The following is a 25,042-nucleotide window of genomic DNA, read 5'->3' as shown; positions in this document are numbered from 1 at the left end:
TAATTTTTGCTTTTGCATGTACGGTGGGGTTCATCTTCATCAGGTAGCAAATAATAATTCTCTAATTTCTGTGTGAGGAAAAACCACTTTTCATCTATAAAGACATGGTCAAATAACCCCTTAAACCTTGGATCACCACAAGAACTAGAACCTTGATCAACCATGTCAACCGCCCACCGTAAACGAGCCATTTTGTTAGCATCGGTCAGGTAAGGCTTGATGCTATTAGAGTGACGCCTAAGGAGGCCTTGCTGCAAGTACCTATGCAACGTGGACTTGCTAATGCCAAGTACTTTACTGACATCTTCAAGAGTCATCCTATCTTTGAGTGGAACATTGCGCAAACGCTCTAAATCAACTGGAATTTTCTTACTGCCATTCCTACCTCTTTTACGACTAGCAACATCAATCGGGATACCTTGGTCAAGATGAGTTTTACCTCTTTTCCATAACTTTTGAGTAGAGCGAAGGCTAATTCCAAATTGTTCAGCCACCTCTGCTGTATCTTTCTTCCCTAGTTTCCCGTTGTTGCTTCTAGCCAACAAAGTTTAAAATACTAGCTTAGTGAATTCTTCTGTCATGTCTTTTTTTCCTGCCGGTGCCTTCATATGTACTGTGGCTCACACGAGTAGCAGAGAAGCTAATAAGGATGGCTCTGTTTTATTAATAGTACGAGTGCAGAAACCAAGCGTCGCTCGGAAACGCGCTAGTACGCCGTGAATATGCGCGCGAATACAAGGCCAATACGCGCGCAAATACTCCGGGCAAGCCAATAAAATAAAATTCACGCGCGCGCACAGTGCCATACAAAAAAAACGCGGGCAAAGGCGAAAAACGCGGCCGAGTGCACAATTGCCATGCAAAATTCGTGACCTTTGCAAAAATGTCGAGCGTGGTAGGGATCGAACTGAGGCCTCCTAGATTAGGAGGCAGCGTGCATACCACCCCAGCTACGCACGGTTAGTGTATAAATGATACCCACAGCCCTATTTAATAAGGGCATACAGGGAAAAATACACTCTACTTAATTGCTCCTTGGTATCCTAAATCATGTCCAAAACGAACTGATTTGTGGGATGGAGGGAGTATCTGATTACTGCTAGACTTAGATATCTAACTAATAATTAGCTCACCTATTAGCTAGGTCCATGCAACTATTAATTAGGTGATCCAAACTGAGTCATAGCCTATACAACTAGGCAACGTATCAAGTGCAAACCAACTTCTCCGTGCAAACCGTGCAAACCAACTGCGGGGGAGAGGTGGGAGGGGGATTTTGCAAAAGTGTGATTAGGAGCGGGCGTAATTACACTTTTGTAAATCCCCCCTCCCACCTTTCCTCCGCAGTTGGTTTGCACGGTTTGCACGGAGAGGTTGGTTTGCACTAGATATGTTCCCATACAACTAACCACCTACCCTTACACAGTAATTAGCCAGCTTGGAGTTGGTGCCCGTAGCGATGAACGCGCTCTGACGGTCTTGCCACTGCAAATAAACCGCACCGCATTTCGAAAGGCCACGCGACCGCCACCTCCCCGAAGCCGCCGCGACCGATCGAGCCAAGCGTCCCTCCCCGCGCCGCGGCCGAAACCCTAGCTCCTTCCTCCTTCTCCATGGCCACCGTCTCGCTCACCCCGCAGGCGGTCTTCTCCACCGAGTCCGGCGGCGCCCTGGCCTCTGCCACCATCCTCCGCTTCCCGCCAAACTTCGTCCGCCAGCTCAGCACCAAGGCACGCCGCAACTGCAGCAACATCGGCGTCGCGCAGATCGTCGCCGCCGCGTGGTCAGACTGCCCCGCCGCTCGCCCGCACTCAGGCGGCGGCGGAGGTCAGCGCAGTCCCCAACTCTAAGGTTGCGCAGCCGTCCGCCGTCGTATTGGCCGAGCATAACCTGCTCGGCTCCGACGCCAGCCTCTCCGTCCACGCGGGTACCGTACCCTGCTAGCTCGCCTCTTTGCTTTAAGATCTAGGATATATGCCTTTTCCTTTTGATGATTCCTTTGTGGCTTTGCTGCCTTTTTATCTGAAACAGGGGAGAGGCTGGGAAGAAGGATCGCCACGGATGCGATCACCACGCCAGTAGTGAACACGTCGGCCTACTGGTTCAACAACTCGCAAGAGCTAATCGACTTTAAGGTTCGACAGATTCCCTTCCCCAAATGAATATTCGTGCTTGCTCTTGTCGAATTTGACAGATCTGACTAGGAAATTTTAAATTTTTATCTGTTCTTTAGGAGGGGAGGCATGCTAGTTTCGAGTACGGGAGGTATGGGAACCCGACCACGGAGGCATTAGAGAAGAAGATGAGGTGATGTTCGGTAGTGGAAATGTCGACACCTTGTTGGTTGCATTTGGTTGGAGCCTAAACAGTTGCGTGTTCTGATGGTGCAGTGCCCTGGAGAGAGCAGAGTCCACGGTGTTTGTGGCGTCGGGGATGTATGCAGCTGTGGCTATGCTTAGTGCACTCGTCCCAGCTGGTGGGCACATTGTCACCACCACGGATTGCTATCGTAAGACAAGGATTTACATGGAAACTGAGCTCCCTAAGAGGGGAATTTCGGTAATACCATGCTATCCTTTAAGCTCTACTTGTTTTTAGGATGGGGCATCAGCTATAACAATTAATTGTCTTACTGCTGCTACACTACAGTAGTGCGTTTTCAATGAACTTGTTCTTATCCAGTTAAAATTACTCAGTTGTGTTGTCCTTATCGAGTTAATAATCTCTACAAAGTCCAGTTACTTCAGCATGAGCCAATAGGAGTAGGAAAACTACTGGCTATTGGGAGTACAGTATGGCTTCAAACTTTAATTCTTTGTACTGCAATGTCAATTGTATTGGCTATCTGCAAAAGGATTTAACTCAAGTAAAAAAATTCTTATGGTAATAGATTTTAGGATCCCTCGCAATAAGATTTATTATATAATCACAATATCTACCAGTTGAAATGCAGCGAGAACACTTTGTGAGTTTGTATACCAATGTTTATCATGCTTCACTTATTATGTGATACTGTTTATGCCCAGATGACTGTCATTAGGCCTGCTGACATGGATACTCTACAAAATGCGTTGGATAACAATAATGTGAGTGTGATATCATTTCCATTGCCCCTGATTGTGGCAACAAAAAACATACATTATCAAATGTAGCCTAATCTTATGCTCATGTCAGGTATCTCTTTTTTTCACGGAGACTCCTACAAATCCATTTCTCAGATGCATTGATGTTGAGCATGTATCAAATATGTGCCATAGCAAGGGAGCGTTGCTTTGTATCGACAGTACTTTTGCCTCCCCTATCAATCAGAAGGCACTTACTTTAGGTGCTGACCTAGTTATTCATTCTGCAACGAAGTACATTGCTGGACACAATGATGTGAGTTGATATACTGAAACCCATCTCCTCTCAATAAAGGTATGTGTTTGCACTGACTAGAGTATTCAATACTTTAATTTCCCAGGTTATTGGAGGATGTGTCAGTGGCAGAGATGAGTTAGTTTCCAAAGTTCGTACTTATCACCATGTAGTTGGTGGTGTTCTAAACCCGGTAAGTTTAGATTGTTAAAATTTTGTTTCCATTTATTTCATCTTCCTTGCACAGGTTGTATGTATTTACAGATTCCCATAGTTACAGGCTTCTATTTTTTGATAGGTAGAAAATCATGTAATTTTCTTTAGTTGCATATATTTAGGTTAGAAAAATAATTTGCCCTTTCTGAGTATCACAAGCTACATTCAGTTCTCTGTTAACTTCCATAAAGTGAGTTGAACTAGAATTCTGGAAAGGAAGAAATAGAATATGTTCTGTGCACTGCAATGTATATCCAATAATTAATTCGGAGGTTTATGTCACAGACTGTGCTACCACTTTATGAAATAGTATTTCCAAGTTATGCTTGTCTGAAAGTGAAATGGCTCATGTTGTACTCTGTTTCACAAGTTGCATAGTAGGACACCCCCATATCTGTAGTTTTGTGAGCTTTGTTACCCTTGTTTCAAATCCACTGTTCTCACACTTTCAATATCTGTCTTATACTCTTACTATATGGTGCAATGAATAATCGGTTCTCTAGCTCATAACTGTTTTGTGCTGTGATATTAGAATGCTGCATACCTTATCCTTCGAGGCATGAAGACGCTGCATCTCCGTGTGCAATGTCAGAATAACACTGCTCTTCGGATGGCCCAGTTTTTAGAGGAACATCCAAAGGTGTGAACTGTGTTTTCTTTTATTGATGTATGTATACAAACTAGTGGTATTCCATGTTTCCATTGTTTTAACTAATGATATTATCTCTTGTTCCCAGATTGCTCGTGTCTACTATCCTGGCTTGCCTAGTCACCCTGAACATCACATTGCCAAGAGTCAAATGACTGGCTTTGGTGGTGTTGTTAGTTTTGAGGTAAATTTAATTCTTGACAGCATTATACTGTGTATTAAATTGTTGTGAACATGACATAGTTCAATTATATTCATTTTTTTTCTTGTGTAGGTTGCTGGAGACTTTGATGGTACAAGGAGATTCATTGATTCTGTTAAGATACCTTATCATGCTCCTTCTTTCGGAGGCTGTGAAAGCATAATTGATCAGCCTGCCATCATGTCCTACTGGTAAGAACTTAACAATGTTTGTGGTATTGAGACATTCAAAACAAAATGACGTACTTGTGCTAAATTTTGAGCTTTGCGGCTTGTGAACAGGGATTCAAAGGAGCAGAGGGACATCTATGGGATCAAGGACAACCTGATCAGGTTCAGCATTGGAGTGGAGGATTTCGAGGATCTTAAGAATGATCTTGTTCAGGCCCTCGAGAAGATCTAAGCAGTCCAATCCGTTTGCATTAATGAAGTTATGAGGTGATGGTTGTCTTGGATCCTGTAGAGATCCGTGGTGATATATGAGCTGATGACTGCGAATGAGTTGTCTTTTTGCTTATTTTATTCTTCAAATTCAATAAGTTGTGTGGTTGCTGCATCCAGCGTGATCTAGCGTTGCACTTAATTGTACTTGCCAAATACATTGGTCTGGTCCGATGTACTTGTTGTTTTGCTTTAGAATTGTGCCCGGTTGTGGGATGAACTCACGCCCCTAGTGTTTTCTTTGGCATTTGCCGTTTAGTGTGAGAGCACGAAGTCCTTAATCACAATAATGGCCCTGTTCGGATGTTAGGGTTCCGAAGGAATTTGGATGGTTTGGAGGAATTTTGGAGGAATTTGTGAGAGAAAAATACTGTTCTGGATGAAAAAAGAAGCGGAAAGTCGGGTTTAAGTACACGTGAACGGGGCCAATAAAAGAGGGAAAATTGTCACGAGGAATCTTATCTATCTATAAAGATCTCTAATCCCGGTGAATTAGCTACAGTATCTATCGGTTTTCCTCACCCAGATCACTATTTAGGCGCAGTTCTTTGCTCCTACGTCCTGTTTGTTTGTTTATAAGCTTTGTTTATAACATGTACTTTTCAGTCAATGAATAATATTTTTCTCTCCCAGTGAATCAGTCGTGGCTTAATAGGGCACTGGTTGTTCCATCTAGGCTCAGTTTAGATGCCGAAAATTTTGGCAAAACGACACTGTAGTATTTTCGTTGTTATTTGATAATTAGTGTCTAATTATAGTCTAATTAGGCTTAAAAGATTCGTCTCGTGGATTTCGTCTAAACTGTGTAATTAGTTTTATTTTTTATTTGTATTTAATGCTTCATGCATACGTCTAAATATTTGATGTGATGAAAAATCTTGAAAATTTTGGCATTTTAGAGGGGAACTCAACAGGCCCCTGGTCTGCACAGCCTGGATGGCCGCCACGCCCGCTTCCAGAAACCACCATGCCAAGCAACGCCAGCCTCCTCTCCCACGGACCCGTCGAAGCACGTCCGTCGGCGTCTCACCGCATCCATCCGCACCGCCGCCTCGCAGCCTCCGCCTGCTCATCCTCTCCCCCGTCTGAGAGCTCCACCGCCGGCGCCCTCCGGCGGTCTCACCGCATCCGTGCGCACCATCGCGGCACTCCACCCCGCCTTCGGCCAGCTGCGATGACACCCCGGTGGAGTGCCCCCCACCTGCACCCTCCCCAGGACGCGCGGCGCGGCCCGCAGGGCACCGCTGCGCCACGCCGCACCAACGCCGCTGGGGCCCGCCATGGCCCCGCAACAACGCTCGCTCGCCTCCGGCCACCTCCCTCATGGCGCTTCATCCTCGCGCACTCGCGCAGCAGCGACGGCCGCGTCCGCCGCCCGCTGGCGCAGGGAGGCACCAAGCGCCCTCCGCGGTCGCCCAGTGAGATGGGGGCAGCAGGTATGCTCTCCTTTTTTCTCTTTTTATTGTCTCAATTTTTCCATATGATATATTGATATGCACATGAAAATTCATTTGCAGGGCCCTTCCCTCTCGCTAATAGTGCCCACCTCCTCCTGCATCATGTGACAGGCACGCCATGTGAGCAAAACTTCTTCCTTGCTAAGCGCTCATGATAAATAATGATAGACGATTCAAGGTATTTGGCAATTTCCTCAACAGTGTGGTAGTGCTGAATTCTGTAGTTCTCTCAATGTTCAGGTCATCATCGTGCAGTTCAGTTTTGGATTTTCTATTAGAGACCAGTAAATATTTGTTATCAAACACATGCTCAGTATGTTATTGAATGATTGCCTATTGTTTGTCAAATTTGCAGAATATTTAGGAGGTGTACAAGCTTAACATAATGATGCCATGTGCTAATTTCATGTCATGTTGTGCAGACCTAAATTTAGGTTTTCCTTATGATAGCATCAATTGCATCGGTAACGTTTCATTGCATTTCACCCTTCTACTTCTCCAACATGCAGTTTATGTTTCCCTATTTAAAAGACTAATGTGCTCTTTTTTATCCATGCTGGCATGGTTATGCCAACCTTCAGCTTGCCAATGTCCAGCAGCTCGATCGGCCATTTCTGTGCTTCTTCTGTTTCAGGCCAGCGTGCTGTCTACTGTGCTATGGCACATGACATTGGTCTATGCATAGATGTTGTAGAATATTTTTAGATCAATGTGTAATGTCATGACTAACTTTGCATAGTGATTACGTCTCTCCTGAAGAAGTCTCAGAAATAGGTTACAATCCATTCTGCTGTGCTACGTGTTTACATTTCATATAAAAGCTTTTGCTTAGGTTTAATTCAGATTACGATAGGCTGGGCAGTACATACTCAGAGCTTGGCTTACCATTTGATATATTTTGTAAAGTATGTAGTGACCTGAAATGCATTAAAAAATTAGGTGCCTGTTGGGGAAGCCGCATAAAAGATTGGGTCAGGGTCAATTTCATCGAGCTAAGTGTTTGTGTTTGCAAGTGAGGCTTTTTCTTATGTTCCTTTCAGGTTCTTGCAGGCTGTGTATCATGGACAATAGGGTCCATTGCCCTTTTAGTAGGTTACTGAGAGGTACAGACGGCGCTCTTCATGTGGACCTTCTGCAACTACTTTGTATCTTTGTTCTGTGCATATTCTGATTGGTTTTGGCATTCATTATTTTTTTCGCAGTCTAAATCCATTCCTATATATTAACGCTATAGCTCTTGGTGGTACGTAACCATGGTAGTATATGCCTTTACAACATTGTCTACAATTGGTTATCTGATCTTATAATTGCTTTGTTGTTTTGTTTCTTCCATGGATTGTGGGCACTGATCCATGAATTTCAGCTGATATGCAATTTATGTACTCAGGTTGGTCAGCTCTTCTTGCTATCCTCAGCTTTCTTTACCATCAATCACCTCTAATTTGTTATTCTCTAATTCAGATTACTGTTTCATGTTTAGTCCATAGTGCGTACTATCCTCATGTAACAATTACACGGGCTCTCTGCTATGTTGACATTACCCTTTCTGCCATAACACAGGCTACTAAACGTCTCCCTGCTCATTATAAGGTAACAATTTACTACGAGTACAGTAGTAACCCTATATGTGTAAACCTTACTTTTGCTGCAATATGTACACCCAAATACCATGGGCCTGTTCGGCTGGTATTAAAGCCGGTTGATAAGTTGGCTGAAGCTGTTTTGTTGCGAAAGAAAAATACTGTAGATTCTAGCTGATAGGTTCAAGCGAACAGGCCCATGTTCGGTCTGCCTACACAGCTCTTTTTTTTTTAACTAAACTACATGCTTTTCAGTCTGCCTACACAGTTCCAGGTCCTCGGTGTTGTCTTCGTCTTTGACCTACACATCTTTTACGATCGTAATCAGTCTGATGGAACACATTCCCATAACAAGCCTCGCTCGCCAGGTGCATGGCTTTGCCAAACATTGAAAGTTCTTTCGCCCATGGCAAAATGAGTATCTATGTCCAACTGAAACAGCCCTGTACTATGCTAACATTATTCTATGAAGGGCTCAAATGACAATCCATATGTAACTAACGTTACTGATCTTTTTGTTCCATGTGTAATAATATGATGTGCTATAATTCGTCCTTGCTAACCCGTGGGGTACCTCCTAGTTATCATAGTATATGTCGAAGTGAATATTTTTCTTGAACTCACGGAGTCCGGCTAAACTGCTAGTAATTGTTAACTCTACTATAGTGATCACTTGGCCCGCAAGTGGTCCGAAGCTCTGCTCGTTGAACCAGTGGCAACGATAAACTTGGCCCAAGTATATGGGAAACAAAGAGAGCACGAGTTGAGGTAATCTGACCAACAATTTGTGACAGTGTCTGTTACAGTAGTGTATTTGACAGCATACTACGCATCGATGGAAGGAGTGCGTCATGCGTACGTGCTCTCAGAAGAGATTGGCTTAACCCAACGTAAGTGAAGTGGTACATATGCTACATATTGTCGTCGCAAAAAAGAAATATCAAATACGTATTCGGTACGAGTACCGTACGTATCACAGTAGGAAGAGCAAAAGGGCCCAGACTGTTCGTGCGAGGCCTCCTTTTGCCGTTCCCATCCTCGATCGAACACCGCGGCGCTCCGCCCTCGATCTACCCGCCATGGCCGCGCGCATCCGCGGGTGCCTCCTGCTGCCTCTCCTCCTGCTCGTCCTCGCGACCGCGGCCAACCCCGCCGGCGCGCTCCGCTTCGACCTGCTCTCGGGCCACACCAAGTGCATCTCCGACGACATCAAGGTCGGCGCCATGGCCGTCGGCAAGTACCACGTCATGGCCCCCGACGACGGCGCCGCCTCCTGGTCGTCGTCGTCACCGTCCCAGCAGCAGCAGCTCCCGGACTCCCACCGCATCTCGCTGCGGGTCACCTCGCCCTACGGCAACAGCCTGCACTACGCGGAGAACGTGCACTCGGGCAACTTCGCCTTCACGGCCTCCGAGGCCGGCGACTACCTCGCCTGCTTCTGGGCGCCCGATCACCGCCCGCCCGCCACCGTCGCGTTCGAGTTCGACTGGCGCAGCGGCGTCTCCGCCAGGGACTGGAGCGCCGTCGCCAAGAAGGGTCAGGTCGAAGTGAGTGCTCCTCCTCCACCTCGTCCTCCTCCTTTCATCTAATTCTAATCTGTTCTTTCTTCGCTTCACTGACCAACACATTGACACTTGACACGTAGGCTGTATGTTAGAATTGCTGGCTACGATTCAGATCTCAGATAGGTCCAAGAAAATCCACAGCACTTCACTTAGTTTATTAGAGATCGCATGTGAAGTTAAGATGCATGGCCAGTGCATGTTTGATTGCTGTATAACATATGTACTACCTTGTTTTTTAAACTACATACAGATACTACATTTGTTTGAGGTACAGCATCTAATAAGCTATCTCTTCTAGGTTCTGGCTCTTTTTTTTCTCTCAAACACGCAGGAGACCATCTCCTCTGGCTCTGGCTATGGGTTGATTTTTTTTCTTTGAAATGTGCCTGGGCAAATATTAACAAAAGGTAATTTACAACCAATTACAAACACTGAGAAACAGAGAAAACAACAACGAACAGCTACCTGCACAGGCCAACACAACTACCTGATGAACAGAGAAGAAATGAAAGACTTAAAACTGAAAAGGCCGAAAGCCTAAACACACAAACTATGCCAACAGGAAACACTAGCGCCTACTAGTGGATCAGCAACAGGAGCCAGGAGGAATCACACCACCCTGTTTACTGCTCTTGCCCAAAGGTTCGGCTCCTCCTTGATGTGATCGCAAAAATTGACCATACTGAACACGCCCTGCCCTGAATACTCTTTAGTACTCCGTATTCTCTAGTGACCAAGCCATCAGAATGACTGCCAAAACCAAGACCTTTCCTATTATCTTTCGGCACCTGCTGCTTACAGCTTTTCAGCCGCCGCACCGGGAGCTCCTGATCACTGATCACCAGATGACGGAAGAATTAGATTATTTGTTTATGCTTTTTGTAAATAATTTGTGCAAAGGGGAAAGATGCATACCTTTTTTCATTAAGAAGGAGAATATGAAAGAGTCTCATACAACACGAGCAGTCTATAGACGCTACAGCCAAGATACACCATAAAACTCGATTAAACTAAAAAAACAAGCACAAGGAGGAGCAAGCTATTGATATCAATGGATTATGATACATTAAAAAATAAATGGACTAGAAAAAAGTTTGTAACGAACAGCAGTATGTGCAATTGGCAAATCCTGGATATCTGTTGTTGTAATGGATTTGTATTGTCCTTTGAGGAATAAAGAAAGGAGTTCTGTTAATATATGGCCCTGGTTGTGTAGATGATGGAATTGGAGCTCCGGAAGCTGGAGGATAACATCAGATCTATCCATGAAGAAATGTTTTACCTTCGTGAAAGGCATGTACTCAACCTCAAAAAGACCCAGAATACAGTTTTATGTTTTGCAAAATTTATCACATCTCATTAATCATACACTGCCTATTATTCTTTCAGGGAAGTAGAAATGCAGGAACTGAACAGGAGAACAAACTCAAGGATGGCTTGGCTTGGTTTCCTCTCGCTCGCCATCTGCCTATCAGTGGCGGGCTTGCAGTTATGGCACCTGAAAAACTTCTTTGAAAGAAAGAAGCTACTATAATTCTTTTCATTACTACAGAACATTTTTAGGCACAATTTTTTGGTGACCTTTTCTTCTTTGATGTTTAGTGGATGTAGATTTTCTTCTGAGGAACAAAGATATAGCAGATCGAGTTGATAAATACTGATTTTTAGTTTCCTAGGACAAAATTAAATATATGCAAAGTGCAAAGGCGGCATCAAATTCTAGTTCTTTGGTCTTGAAGTGTGCTGTTCAAATTCTTTCGCCAAATAATTATGCTCTCTTGGAATTTTTGTGTGACGTTCTGGCCCACAGGAGTATTTTGCATCTATCCGGTTGCCGCATCAAAACCCAGGCCGTAAAATCCTGATGAAATCTAGGAATTTTCGGATGTGTCCGCACTTGGTAGTTACTCCCTCCGTCCAGAAAAGAACGTAATTATGAAATCCGTGCCGATCAAAGTACCTCAAGTTTGACTAAGTTTATAGCAAATAATATTAATATTTATGTCTCCAAATAAATTTATTATGAAAATATATTCTATTTTGGTTAAAGTTTAAACTGATTGACTTATAGAGAAACGAGAATTATATTCATCTGTGGAACGAAGGGAGTATTTATGCTCAGACTTTCGACATGAGTTAATCGTGTGATGTAGACGCGCTCAAGACCAGATCTGTTATTATATATCTTAAAAGTGAAGGTGAGGTACAGAACTTTTTGTTTGGACCTCCTTTACATGCAAACTCTGCCTTCACACGGACTTCCCACCAAAACTTGCTTGCGGGGTACCGTGCGGTGTTTTGGATGTTATAATTTGATTATTATAAAGGAAATACAGACACATGAATAAACAGTGCTTGTTTGTGTGTTTTTTTTTTCTTTTTTGCACTGTAGAGTTCTTGTTTGTGTTTTGATGTGGTTGTATGGTGTCCCTTGGCTACTTTTCTTTTCTTTTTTAATGTAGCGGGCAGCTTTTTTACCGGTTCATTAAAAAAATAAAGAGTAGTCATAGTACTAATATAAGCACCCCATCGATGGAAACAACATCAGTGTCTTGCGCATGTATTCATCTCAATTCACATGTATTGAACTAGATTGGAGTGGAATTAAACTAAATTCTATTTCATTCCACTCCAACATGTGTGGATTGAGGTGGATACACATGCATCCAAACAAGGACTAAATTGTATAATAAATCCAATGATCCTCCCGATGTGGTTATTACCTCTTTTGACGGGTGCTCTATGTGAATTAATTCAGGAAAGTGCGTCCCAGATCTTTGAATTTGACCAAATCGATTGGTTTTGGTATATGTCACTACACATTACGTCATATTCTTCAGCACTACTTCAGCAGTACCTTTCAGCGAAGGAACAGTGTTTTTCTCTCACAAGAAATTAGCATCAACCAAATTTCAGCAAAACGAACATGGCCTTTCACCCCAAATTCCTTCTAGTTGTGTTATATGCATAGGCTAGCTGGGAGCTCATGAGAAGATTCTTGCGGTTACATCACCATGATTGAAGATGTTATTCCATGTTTGAAGGTCACTTGACAATAATGGCTTATCGCTAATTCAGAGCTAATGTCAAAGGATGCCTGACGTTGAAAGGTTGCATTGTCGCATATTTCTCATCTTATGACAGCAACGGGATGTACCCAATCCATCCGAGGGTTTGTTTGCATGCAGGATGCCCATGTATCCATCTCAACAAATTCCACCTTAATCCACTTTAACATATGTTTATTGAGGTAAATACACGTGCATCTAAACAACTGGCGTTGACAGATTTAATTTTATTTTTTATTACGTCTTGTAGTGTCAAATGAAACTATTGGCGTTTTTTTTTTTGCTTCAAACACGCATAAAAAACTGTTCACGTCTCAAGCTTGCAATTTTGCAGAACCATTTGACCGCAAATTTATTCTCCATATATATGCAATTACTACAGTGTTCTATATGGGCAAAACAAAAACCGTTGTGAAGAAAATATATATGTATCGGAGTTCGGAAACCACTATCATGAACCCTTTCATTTTTTTTATTTTTTGAACGCAATTTAATTTTTATTTTAAAAAATCACGTTACTATCTATCTAGTCTTTTTTTTATTTTTTGCGAATTACTATCTATCTATCTAGTCAATACGACTACGATCCTGCACGCATTGCCACTTTTTTTATTCACGAACGAATAAAGCTCATCTGTCTCCACGTGCAGCGTGAAGTTGGTAAAAATGATATTGGCGCCGGTGCGGCAGAATCCCGAGGTGTGTGGGCAGGCCGCAGGCAACATCCGCGGGAATCCCATCTTCTCCGCTTGCAATTGCAACTGTAAAAGCGATTCCGGTGGCCACCTATGGTTAAGATTCACGTCAGTTGGAATCCAAACACAGTATTTATTTTGGTTTTAATAAATATATATAAAGTCATCTAGATTTATCCGACATGGCAGCAAACGGGATGAACGATGCATCACAATTTAGCTTCAACTTCCCAGCTGGTGGTTTAGACCATTTTCCCTTGCATCTTGGCACCCCTGCAATCATCGTGGTCTGTTTGTTCAGAGATTCCGCAACATGCAACCTGATACTCTGAGCAATGCCTGAGGCCATCCGGCGCCTCCCACCTTCCCTGATGTTGTTACGTTCTGACCACCAGGCCCATAAGATAAAGATCATTGTCACTCTTTTCTCTTCCTGTGTTTGAAAAATATATTCCATTACACTCCTCACTGAGTCCATCGATGCCAACATGGCTCTCTCAGTCTCCAAATGTAATTGATTCCAGACATGTCTGACGGTCTTGCATTTGAAAAAGAGATGTCCTCCATCTTCGTCGAACGGCTCGCAGACCGGGCACTTTGGATCAATTCGCATGCCCCTACGGATCAGGTTTGATCTCAATGGATGACTATTCTGTACAAGGCTCAGCTAAAGCACAATCCAGAATTGGAAAACACACTCTAGAAATAGCTCAGGACTTATTGGTCAAGAAATTGGGAGATCTTTCTCCAGTGCCTCAGGCCGCAAATATTCCTAATATTGATTCGTTCTCGCAGCACTTCGACCAGCCGCTAACCCAGAACAGAATGGAGGCCCTTCAGGTTCTGGTGGAGCGCGGAGCCAAGATGAAGAAGGGGGCTGACCCCAAGAAGCAAGGACCAGCAACACGCATGGAGGTGGCCTGAGGCGCCTCAGCCTCGGGATACAGTAGGGGGTGTTTTCCAAATGACACCACTTGCTAGCTGCAACACCTGGGCATCGGTGGTGTCCCAGGTTTTAATTGTCATTTTAGTTTGGGCCCTGCGAGGCTGTCAAGGGGGGAATGAGATCCTCTGCAGTCGTGCCCGTCGACTCCTCTCTGCAGTCGGCTGATCTGCGCCGTCCGTTAGCATCGAACGGTGATGCTTGCAAAACTCATCTCGCAGGGCGTACGGGTGGCCCATCTAAACCCACAACACCGGACGTACACACGAGATTGGCATGTGCGAGTCGGGTCCTTCCCTACGCCGCCGCCCACCGCCTTCATCATCGCTGCAGCTCGTCGCAGTCGCAGTCACCAGTGCCGCGACCTGCTCTTTTGGTGCTGCAGGGTCGATCCGCTCTTTTGGTGCTGCCACTCCTCTATCCTCTCTGTCTATCCTGCAAGGCTGCACGGCTAAGCTCGCCGTCATGACCAGAGACTCTCGCTGCCGCGGCCCTACTCCACAGCGGTGGCCGTGGCCCTGGCCCTGCTCCGTCGAGCGCTGACGACCGCGCGACCCTCCAGCTCGACGCATGCAGGCAGCTGTGGCCCTGCTCCGTCGAGCGCCGGCAGCTGCTCGCCCTCCAGATCAGCGCGTGCAGGCGGCGGCGGCGGCGGCCCTGCGACGTCGAGCCGTCGAGCGCTGGTTTATTTGTTTAGTCTCATTTTGGCTCGATTGCATAGTGCATCCTGCGCATCCAGCTTCATTTCTACGAGTACCAATTCCTTGCTCTCCGAGCAAATACAGTAGAGGACTACCTGCTCGATTGCACGGCCGTTGGCGTGCTTTGCGCCACCGCCGTTGCCGCTTCTTGCTTCGTAGCCACGGCGAACTCCTGCCGCTGCCGCCGCTCAAGCCGTGTTCGGCTCGGAACCACAATCATCAAGATTTTTAAGAAGAGGGGCACCGCTCCAAGTAGCATCCTCGTGCGCAGTCATGACGCCGGCCATGCGATTCGTCACAACCCCATGCCGGCCACTCACTCGACGCGCTCGCCGGACGCCTCCCGTGCGATTCGTCGCACCCCCGTGTCGGCCACCACTCTCTCCACCTCCGGCTGGGCATCGCGACGCATAGGGCCAGCTCCAAACGAGGAAGACGAAGGCAAAGCAGTCTTGGGCTGAGATGGGCCGTGTGTTGTGCTTGTGGGAGACTGGTGAGAGCTCCCCATCGTTGGATCGCAGCTGACGGCGTAGATCAGCCGACTGCAGAGAGGGGTCGATGTGCACGACTGCAGAGGATCTCGTTCCGTCAAGGGGCCTACGTGCCCATGTCATGCAGATCGTCAGAACCAACTAGGAATGTGGATGGGTCGATCATTGCAAGGATCATTCAGTGTCTTGACCGACAAGGGAGACTACTGCCTGCTAGCTCTTTCGCTTGTGGCAAACCCTCTTTGGTTCTAATTCGGATATTCGGGACCTGCTGGCCAGGCTACCTTCGGTCTATGTATGTAAGGAACTCGGACCTCGCACTAGTTGCAATTGGTGGTTAATGTCGCAGAAAAATTGCACCATCTTATGCTGGAATGTCAGAGGCCTCAATGATGGGGTGAAGCGAGCAAGTGTGCGCAATCTCATCAGCGCATCCAGTGCGACTATTGTGTGCCTGCAGGAAACCAAGATTGAAAACTGGACTCAGAGTCTCCTGGTAGAAACCTGTCGACAAAAGATGCTCGGCAGTCCACCGAGGGGTATCCCACGATGGTAGATTTGTGGGTGGGGATGCGCGTAATCAAGAACCGGATGGTGACACAAGGCACAGAGACAGCGATTTAGACAGGTTCGGGCCGTCTGATCGACGTAATACCCTACGTCCTGTGTCTTTGGTGTATTGTATTGAATACATGATGTGTAGATCTGTGGAGATACTATCCGCTATGAGACCCCTGCCTCTCCTTATATACTCTGGAGGGGCAGGGTTACAAGTAAAGTATCCTATTTGGTACTATACAATAGCTTGCGGTGCACGCCGAGCAGCGCCATGCACGCCTTGATCTTGTGGGCTAGGCCACCTCTGATGGTGCGGCCCATGTCTTGTCTTGAGGATACCGGGGGCCATACCTCCACAGCTAGTCCCCGAGCCTGACAGTAGGTGATGTAGTCACGTGGTGCCAGGGTCAGAAAGTAGAAAACCAGCCGAGCAGGCAGCCAGTCCCCGGGCGTAGCCTCGAGATGAGAAAAGCGCATATTCACCGCAAGGTGAAGTGTGCCCACTTAGTCCCCGAGCCTGTTGGAAGATGAAGAATGAATCTTGTAGCAGGGTCAAAGAAAAAGAAGTCTGAAAGCTTGCCGATGTCGTCTGACATGCGCGTATCAAGATCCCAGACGTGTTGCCCAAGATCAGCACCCTGATCCAAACAGCATGGATCAGCTTGATAGCACACCGATGAGACGTAGCAAGATCCAACCACCAAGGGCGATGTCCGAGCGCCGAGGAGTCCCCGACGTAGGCGGTGGTGTCCGAGCACCGAGGAGTCCCCGGCGTTGCTGGCGATGTTCGAGCGCCGAGGAGTCCCCGGCATAGGCGACGATGTCCGACCACCGAGGAGTTCCCGACGTCGCTAGCGATGTCCGAGCACCGAGGAGCGAGGAGTCCCCGGCGTCGCTGGCGATGTCCGAGCACCGAGGAGCGAGGAGTAACCAGCGCCGCTGGCGATGTTCGAGTACCGAGGAGTCCTCGACGCCGCTAGCGATGTCCGAGCACCGAGGAGCGAGGAGTACCCGGTGTCGCTGGCGATGTTCGAGCACCGAGAAGCGAGGAGTCCTCGACGTCGCTGGCAATGTCCGAGCACCGAGGAGATCCTGGGGTAGCTGGCGAGGTCCGAGCACCGAGGAGTCCCCGGCGTAGCTGGCGAGGTCCGGACACTGAGGAGTTCCCGGCGTAGCTTGCGACGGTTCAACACCGAGGAGTCCCCGGCGTCGCTGGCGAGGTCCGAGCACCGAGGAGTCCCCGGTGTAGGCGGCGATGTCTGAGCACCGAGGAGTGAGGAGTCCCCGGCGTCGCTGGCGGTGTCCGAGCGCCGAGGAGTCCCCGACGTAGCTAGCGATGTCCGGGCACCGAGGAGTCCCCGGCGTAGCTGGCGACGTGCGTGCGGTGAAGTGTGCCCACTTAGTCCTCGAGCACGAAGAATCCAAGCGCTGAGGAGTAACCAGCGTAGCTGGCAATGAAGCACGAGCGACAAATAGTCCAGTCAAGTGGTTGGCGGCGAAGCGAGCGTTGAGTAGAAGCGACCGGCGAACAGTCCGATCAACTGGTCGGTGATGAAGTCTATGAACCTAGCGGTTCGTCCAGTTGATCGGTGGAGAAGTCCGAGCACCAGGTGATCCGATCACCTGGACTCTGATCCTGCAAAACAAATATGTAGAATGGGTAGTACATGATGTAAAAATATATGAACTTCGGAGAAAAAATAACGTATGTATATGTAGCTCGGCGATCAGTTGGTGTGAAGATGTATTTATGTTTAATATAAACCATCCGACCAGTTAGTGTGTAGCTGAGTCTCCAGCCCTAGCTAGCCCATAGTCCATAACATCGAGCGCGGAGCCCGTGCACGTGTAGGAGGAACAAAGCGTCGCTAAGGAGCCCTGTCGACCACCCATAATGCAGAGGGCAGACGCTCGTGCACGTGTAGGGAGGAGCCAGAGACAGGGCCGTCTCTGGGGACATCCGAGCATCAACATGACTGTTCGGGGGTTCAGAAAATCGTTTGGAGAGCAAATATGGAGAAAACAGCTCGGAGAAACATTATGGCGATATACGGAGATTGGAGAATATTTAGAAACATATTAAAGCGTGACTTAGCTTTAGACGGAGCGTCTGGTCGGCGACGTATGGCGTTATCTCGTCGGCATTGACGAAGTTGCCCAGCGCTCGAGCTTTCCGAACTGTCGTCATGGCGGTGGTCGCGGTTGTCACGGCGACGTTCTTCATGGCGATCATCATTGTGACGCGGCAGATGGTCAAAGCGAGTAATCCGGGCGACGTCGTCCTTATACTAGTGATCGGCTTTAGGAGATTCGGTGAGATCATTGACTGGTCGGAGAAACGATGCTGTATGGCGGAGTAGATGGGGCGTGGCCGAAGCGTGCTTGATGCCATATGTGCGTGTGCACATGCAAGTGCCGCAGCGATCTGTAGTTGGCCTGCATGTAGATGTACACGTACTTCTTCCATATTTGCTTGCATGCATGCAGATTTTCTTCAATGGAGATCTCTGCTGCACGTTGTGCTCTATTCGAATTGGAGTAGGACTCCCGTGCGGATGCGGCCCAGAGTACAAACGCCACGTAGTCGTGTCGCCGAGTCCTCGGCGGGTCGGCGAAGTCGGAGAAGACGCCGATGATGAGGTTGCGTGCATGCGGCTGTAGGCCATGCGTCTTGATTGGATCTCGACGACTGGACACCTATGCACGTTGTGGCCATGAGCACGACCCGGTATGTAATCACGGTGAAACTCCAGCGTAGCATCTTGAGATCGGATGGCGTAGGAGCTTGCTTGTGTAGGAGCACCTTCCCAACGATAGCCTATACAAGCAGTTCGATGCACGAGGCCATCGTCGTGAACGTGCTGATGATGTTGAGATCCATCTGGTTCGCCATGGGATCTTGCGCCCGCCCTTACCTGGCGCGCCAACTGTCGATAAAAGATGCTCGGTAGTCCACCGAGGGGTATCCCATGATGGTAGATTTGTCGGTGGGGATGCGTGTAATCAAGAACCGGATGGTGACACAAGGCGCAGAGACATCGATTTAGACAGGTTCGGGCCGTCTGATCGACGTAATACCCTACGTCCTGTGTCTTTGGTGTATTGTATTGAATACATGATGTGTAGATCTGTGGAGATACTGTCCGCTAGGAGACCCCTATCTCTCCTTATATACTCTGGAGGGGCAGGGTTACAAGTAAAGTATCCTATTTGGTACTATACAATAGCTTGCGGTGCACGCCGAGCAGCGCCATGCATGCCTTGATCTTGTGGGCTGGGCCACCTCTGATGGTGCGGCTCATGTCTTGTCTTGAGGATACCGGGGGTCATACCCCCACAAAACCGTAGGTCCTGAGTTGGCTAGGAATTGTAACTTTCTTCCGTCAATAGGACTGGAGTGTATGGGCCCACTACCAGAGAACAGACTTTAGAACGATGTCCCAATTTAGCATTAGCCTTGGCATTTTTTGGCCCTGGGACTAAAGGTCCCTGCCCAACGGTCGTCCGCGGGGCAGGGATCTTTAGTCCTGGCTGGTATTACCAACCGGGACTAAAGGTTTACCTTTAGTCCCGGTTGGTAATACCAACCGGGACTAAAGCTTTTAGTCCCGGTTTGGGTGATGCCCCGGGAATAAAGATTAATCTTTAGTCCCGGTTTGGACCCCTAATCGGGACTAATTATCCCAGCCTATAATTCAGCTCATTTCTTCCTCCCCGAGCCCAAGCCATTCCATTCAAACTCACTGCCTCTGTTCTTCAGCTTGCTGTTGTTCTTGCTCTCTCCCCCTCCATTGGTGTTGCTCTTTGATTTTGGAGGTAACAAACTTAATCCTCTTATGTTTTATCAGTAGCTTATCTCATTTTGCGATGTAGATGCATGTGTAACTTTATATGTTGGACTTTATTATGATTTTATATGTCATTTTTAGCTTAAAATCACATGATGATTTGCATATATGTTTGGATAAACAAAAGTTAAATTAGTTCATCAAAATCACGCCTCACTCGTCCTCGCTGGAGCACGCACCATCCTCGTCCCCGGTGGCTTACGTGATCTTAGAATTAATTTTTCCATGAAATGAAAAACTTAGAAAATAGTTAGAAAATTGTAGAAAATCCGTACTAGTTGAACTTGCGGACCGTGTTCATCTCGGCGAGCATATTCTCTGCCGAGCGGTAACGGACGTCAAGGAGGAGCTTTGATTCTATGAGGGAGAGCGGCAACGGTAGTGGAAGACCGTGCTCCCTTTCTCGTAGAATCGGAGCCCTTCCTTGGCCAAGTACGGTGCCGTCCGGTGGAGAAATGCTCGCCGAGACGATCACGTAAGCAAGGTCAACTAGTACAGATGGTTATTTATTGAAACATGTTTTTGAGCTATAATTTGATGGATATTTGATAACTTCAGACCTACAAATGTCATCTACAAATGTTACTATCCTCGGCAACCTAAACGCCCACGAGCTCGCCGATATCGAGCAGGTCACTTAGAATTATTTTTTCCATGAAATGAAATACTTAGAAATCATGCCTTTTATTTTTTAGAATTAAATTTTCCATGAAATGAAAAACTTAGAAAATAGTTAGAAAATTGTAGAAAATCCGTACTAGTTGAACTTGTGGACCGTGTTCAGGTCGGCGAGCATGTTCTCTGCCGAGCGGTAACGGACGTCAAGGAGGAGCTTTGATTCTACGAGGGAGAGCGGCAACGGTCGTGGAAGACCGTGTTCCCTTTCTCGTAGAATCGGAGCTCTTCCTTGGCCAAGTACGGTGCCGTCCGGTGGAGAAATGCTCGCCGAGTTGATCACGTAAGCAAGGTCAACTAGTACGGATGGTTATTTATTGAAACATGTTTTTGAGCTATAATTTGATGGATATTTGATAACTTCAGACCTACAAATGTCATCTACAAATGTTACTATCCTTGGCAACCTAAACGTCCGCGAGCTCGCCGATATCGAGCAGGTCACTTAGAATTATTTTTTCCATGAAATGAACTACTTAGAAATCATGCCTTTTTTTAGAATTAAATTTTCCATGAAATGAAAAACTTAGTAAATAGTTAGAAAATTATAGAAAATCCGTACTAGTTGAACTTACGGACCGTGTTCAGCTCGGCCAACATGTTCTCTACCAAGCGGTAACGGACGTCAAGGAGGAACTTTGATTCTACGAGGGAGAGCGGCAACGGTCGTAGAAGACCGTGTTCCCTTTCTCGTAGAATCGGAGCTCTTCCTTGGCTAAGTACGGTGCCGTCCGGTGGAGAAATGCTGGCCGAGATGATCACGTAAGCAATGTCAACTAGTACGGATGGTTATTTATTGAAACATGTGAAATCCGTACTAGTTTTGTTTAAATATATCATTTTAGAAAATATGAAATTTACACTAGTTTGCAAAAATAAGTATAGAAAGTAGATGACAACTGGTACCGGATCCTCGGCCTCTCGTTCGGTTGCGAAACGACTGAGGCCAGAACTCCTTCTCATTATCTGCGGCAAGTGTAAGTAGAAGATTGTGATGGAGTACCGAGTCAAGAGACAGGGACCCAACAAGGGTCGTGTTTTCTACAAATGCCCGGGTCGCGATGTGAGTTTCTTACGCATTTTATAATTATGGCTAATTGACCTGCTTTTCTTGAATATTTTTGACTAAATATTTTTTGGCTTTAATTTCAGTGGGAGGGCAATGGATGCGATGGTTGGTACTGGGAGGAAGATTATGCTACATACGTGCAGAATTTGGGTGCGCTTGAGGTAGTGGCTGCTGCTGATGAGGTAGTGAGCCAGCAGGAGAAGCTTATTGATATTCAACAGAAGAATGATTTGTCTGTTTTAGTTGCGTACGATCACAAAATAATTATGTTACTGAAGTGCATTATAGTTTTAGTTTGTTTAGTGATAGTTGGGATTGCTTACGTTGTAGCCAGGCTTAGTTAATTAATCAACTGTGTGTGTGTCATTTATGTTGTGTAATAAAATACTTAATTATGTTCAAGGTTTTCATAATTTGTCATGTAATACAGATTATGTGACGCCATTGGATGTACAATGCCGATCGCCGCTCCCAAGACTTTATTGAGGGCTTGCACTATTTCTTAGGTGTGGCCGAGGCAAATAAGCGGGATGGTTTCATGTGCTGTCCATGTGCCCTATGTAAGAATTTAAAAGAATATTCAAGCTCAATGAGTCTTCATTCATATTTGCTTAAGTCAGGTTTCATGTCAAACTATATATGTTGGACTAAGCATGGAGAAAGCGGGGTCATGATGGAAGAAGGTGAAGGAGAAGATTTAGACATTGATGACATTATTGCTCAGTATGGTGCCTTTGATGATACTACAATGGGGGGAGATGAAGAAGAGGTAGCGGTAGAAGATGATCTCGGTGATGCTCTTGGCGATGCTATTCGTGATGCACAACAAGAATGGGAAAGTGAAAAAGAGAAAGTTAAGTTCGAGCGCATGCCTGAGGATCATAGGAAGTTGCTATACCCGACGGCCGAAGAGGGGCAAAAAAAGCTGGGTACAACACTAGAATTGCTACAGTGGAATGCAAAGAATGGTGTATCCGACAAGGCATTTGGGAATTTATTGAACCTCATAAAGAAGATGCTTCTGAAGCCAAATGAATTGCCCACCACTACGTACGAAGCAAAAAAGGTTGTCTGTCCTTTGGGATTAAAAATCCAGAAGATACATGCATGTCCTAATTACTGCATCCTCTACCATGGCAATGAATACGAGAATTTGAATGAATGCCCGGTATGTAAAGCATCGCGGTATAAGATCAGGCGCGATGATCCTGGTGACGTCGAGGGTGAACAACGTCCTAGAAAGAAAATCCCTGCCAAGGTTATGTGGTATGCTCCTATAATACCACGCTTAAAACGTTTGTTCAGAAATAAAGACCATGCAAAGTTGTTGCGGTGGTATAAAGAAGACCGTAAGGTAGACAATATGCTGAGACACCCAGCTGATGGGTCCCAGTGGAGAGCGATAGACAGGGAATTTCCAGAGTTTGCAAATGAGGCTAGAAACTTAAGGTTCGCCTTAAGTACAGATGGTATGAATCCTTTTGGGGAGCAGAGCACTAGTCATAGCACTTGGCTAGTTACTCTATGTATCTACAACCTTCCTCCATGGTTATGCATGAAGCGGAAGTTCATTATGATGTCGATCCTCATCCAAGGTCCGAGGTAACCTGGCAACGATATTGATGTCTATCTGAAGCCATTAGTTGAAGAACTTCTAGTTTTATGGAACAAACCAGGTGTACGTGTCTGGGATAAGTACAAACAAGAATACTTTAACCTACGAGCAATGTTGTTCGTAACCATCAATGATTGGCCTGCTTTAAGTAATCTTTCAGGTCAGACAAACAAAGGATATAATGCATGCACACATTGTTTTGATGACCTTGACAGTATATATTTGAAAAGATGTCGAAAGGTCGTGTACCTTGGCCATCGTCGATTCCTTCCTTTGAATCACCAAGTAAGAAAGAAAGGGAAGCATTTTAAAGGTAAGCCAGACCACCGGAAGAAGCCTCATAATCGAACCGAGGAAGATGTACTCGCAATGGTCAAGGATGTGAAAGTAGTATTTGGAAAGGGACAAGGCAGTGAATCTGTTCCCAAAGATACTAAGGGACATGCACCCATGTGGAAGAAGAAGTCTATCTTTTGGGAGCTACCCTATTGGCAAGTCCTAGAGGTCCGCAACGCAATCGACGTGATGCACCTGACAAAGAATCTTTGTGTGAACCTGTTAGGATTCATGGGTGTGTACGGGAAGCCAAAGGATTCACTTGAAGCACGCCAGGACTTGCAGGGCATGAAAGAACGAGACAACCTTCATCCAGAGAAGACAGATGATGGACGTCATTACTTAAGTCCTGCTAGCTACACGCTTAGCAAAGAAGAGAGGGACAGCATGTTCGAATGTCTAAGCAGCATCAAGGTCCCATCGGGATTCTCCTCCAATATAAAAGGTATAATAAATGTGCCAGATAAGAAATTCCTAAACTTAAAGTCCCACGACTGCCACGTGCTTATGACGCAATTGCTTCCAGTTGCTTTAAGAGGAATTCTACCTCCACATGTACGTCTAGCCACCGTGAAGCTATGTGCATTCCTCAATGCAATTTCTCAGAAGGCAATCAATCCAGTGGAACTAGCTACTCTACAGAATGATGTGGTTCAATGTCTTGTCAGCTTTGAGTTGGTGTTCCCTCCATCCTTCTTTAATATCATGACACACATCCTAGTTCATTTGGTGAAGGAGATTAGTATTCTTGGACCTATGTTCTTACATAACATGTTCCCCTTCGAGAGGTTTATGGGAGTCTTGAAGAAATATGTGAAAGTCCGTTCTAAGCCTGAAGGAAGCATCGCCCAGGGCTATGGAACAGAGGAGGTCATTGAGTTCTGTGTTGACTTTATTCCTGACCTTGCCCCGATTGGCGTTCCCGAATCACGACACGAGGGGAGACTCAGTGGTAAAGGAACTTTAGGGAAGAAAACATATATCGGCATGGAAGACGATTATTTCAATAAAGCACACTACACAGTTCTTCAGAACTCATCATTGGTGCATCCATACATCGAGATACATAAGGAGTTCTTACGATCCAAGTTTCTAGGGAAGACTGAAGCTTGGATTAGACATCAGCACATGGAAAGTTTCAGTGGTTGGTTGCGAAAAGAATGTCAAGGCGATGACAATATTGATGAGCAACTGTATTTGTTGGCTAGGCAGCCATCATGGCATATCCTCACGTACCAAGGGTACGAGATAAATGGGAATATATTTTACACAGTTGCCCAAGATAAAAGGAGCACCAATCAAAATAGTGGTGTTCACATAGATGGCATAGATCCAAATGGGAATATACAAACATATTATGGCCGCATAGAAGGGATATGGGAACTAGACTACGCACCTAATTTTAAAGTCCCTTTGTTCCGGTGCCAATGGGTGAAGCTGACCAGAGAAGGGGTAACAGTCAACAAAGAGTATGGAATGACAATAGTGGAACTCAACAATATTGGGTACAAAGAGGAACCATTCGTCCTTGCTGCCGATGTGAGTCAGGTGTTCTATGTGAAAGACATGTCTATAAA

General features: G+C 46.1%; 2 protein-coding genes across 2 annotated transcripts; both read left to right on the top strand.

Annotated features, from left to right (window-relative positions):
* The first annotated feature begins 1,484 nt into the window (after window positions 1-1,484).
* LOC136543734 (cystathionine gamma-synthase 1, chloroplastic-like) lies at window positions 1,485-8,451 on the top strand. The gene is given in 15 exon segments (XM_066536107.1): window positions 1,485-1,811; window positions 1,813-1,927; window positions 2,032-2,135; window positions 2,234-2,307; window positions 2,391-2,559; window positions 3,027-3,086; window positions 3,175-3,378; window positions 3,464-3,550; window positions 4,106-4,213; window positions 4,311-4,406; window positions 4,497-4,615; window positions 4,706-6,300; window positions 6,382-7,708; window positions 7,802-7,911; window positions 8,157-8,451. Coding segments are annotated over 12 exon segments (1,455 nt in total). The 5' UTR covers window positions 1,485-1,613; the 3' UTR covers window positions 4,827-6,300; window positions 6,382-7,708; window positions 7,802-7,911; window positions 8,157-8,451.
* A 529-nt stretch (window positions 8,452-8,980) lies between these two features.
* Window positions 8,981-9,452, top strand: LOC136465214 (transmembrane emp24 domain-containing protein p24delta9-like). The gene is made up of 2 exons (XM_066464045.1): window positions 8,981-9,381; window positions 9,443-9,452. The coding sequence occupies exons 1-2, from the start codon at window positions 8,981-8,983 to the stop codon at window positions 9,450-9,452; spliced, it is 411 nt and encodes a 136-aa protein (XP_066320142.1).
* Window positions 9,453-25,042: the final 15,590 nt, after the last annotated feature.

The sequence above is a fragment of the Miscanthus floridulus genome, chromosome 1 (genome assembly GCF_019320115.1).
Source record: "Miscanthus floridulus cultivar M001 chromosome 1, ASM1932011v1, whole genome shotgun sequence".
In the NCBI taxonomy this organism is placed as follows: Eukaryota; Viridiplantae; Streptophyta; class Magnoliopsida; order Poales; family Poaceae; genus Miscanthus; species Miscanthus floridulus.
The sequence above is the reverse complement of the archived record's forward strand: the minus strand, read 5'-3'. Positions and strand labels throughout refer to the sequence as shown.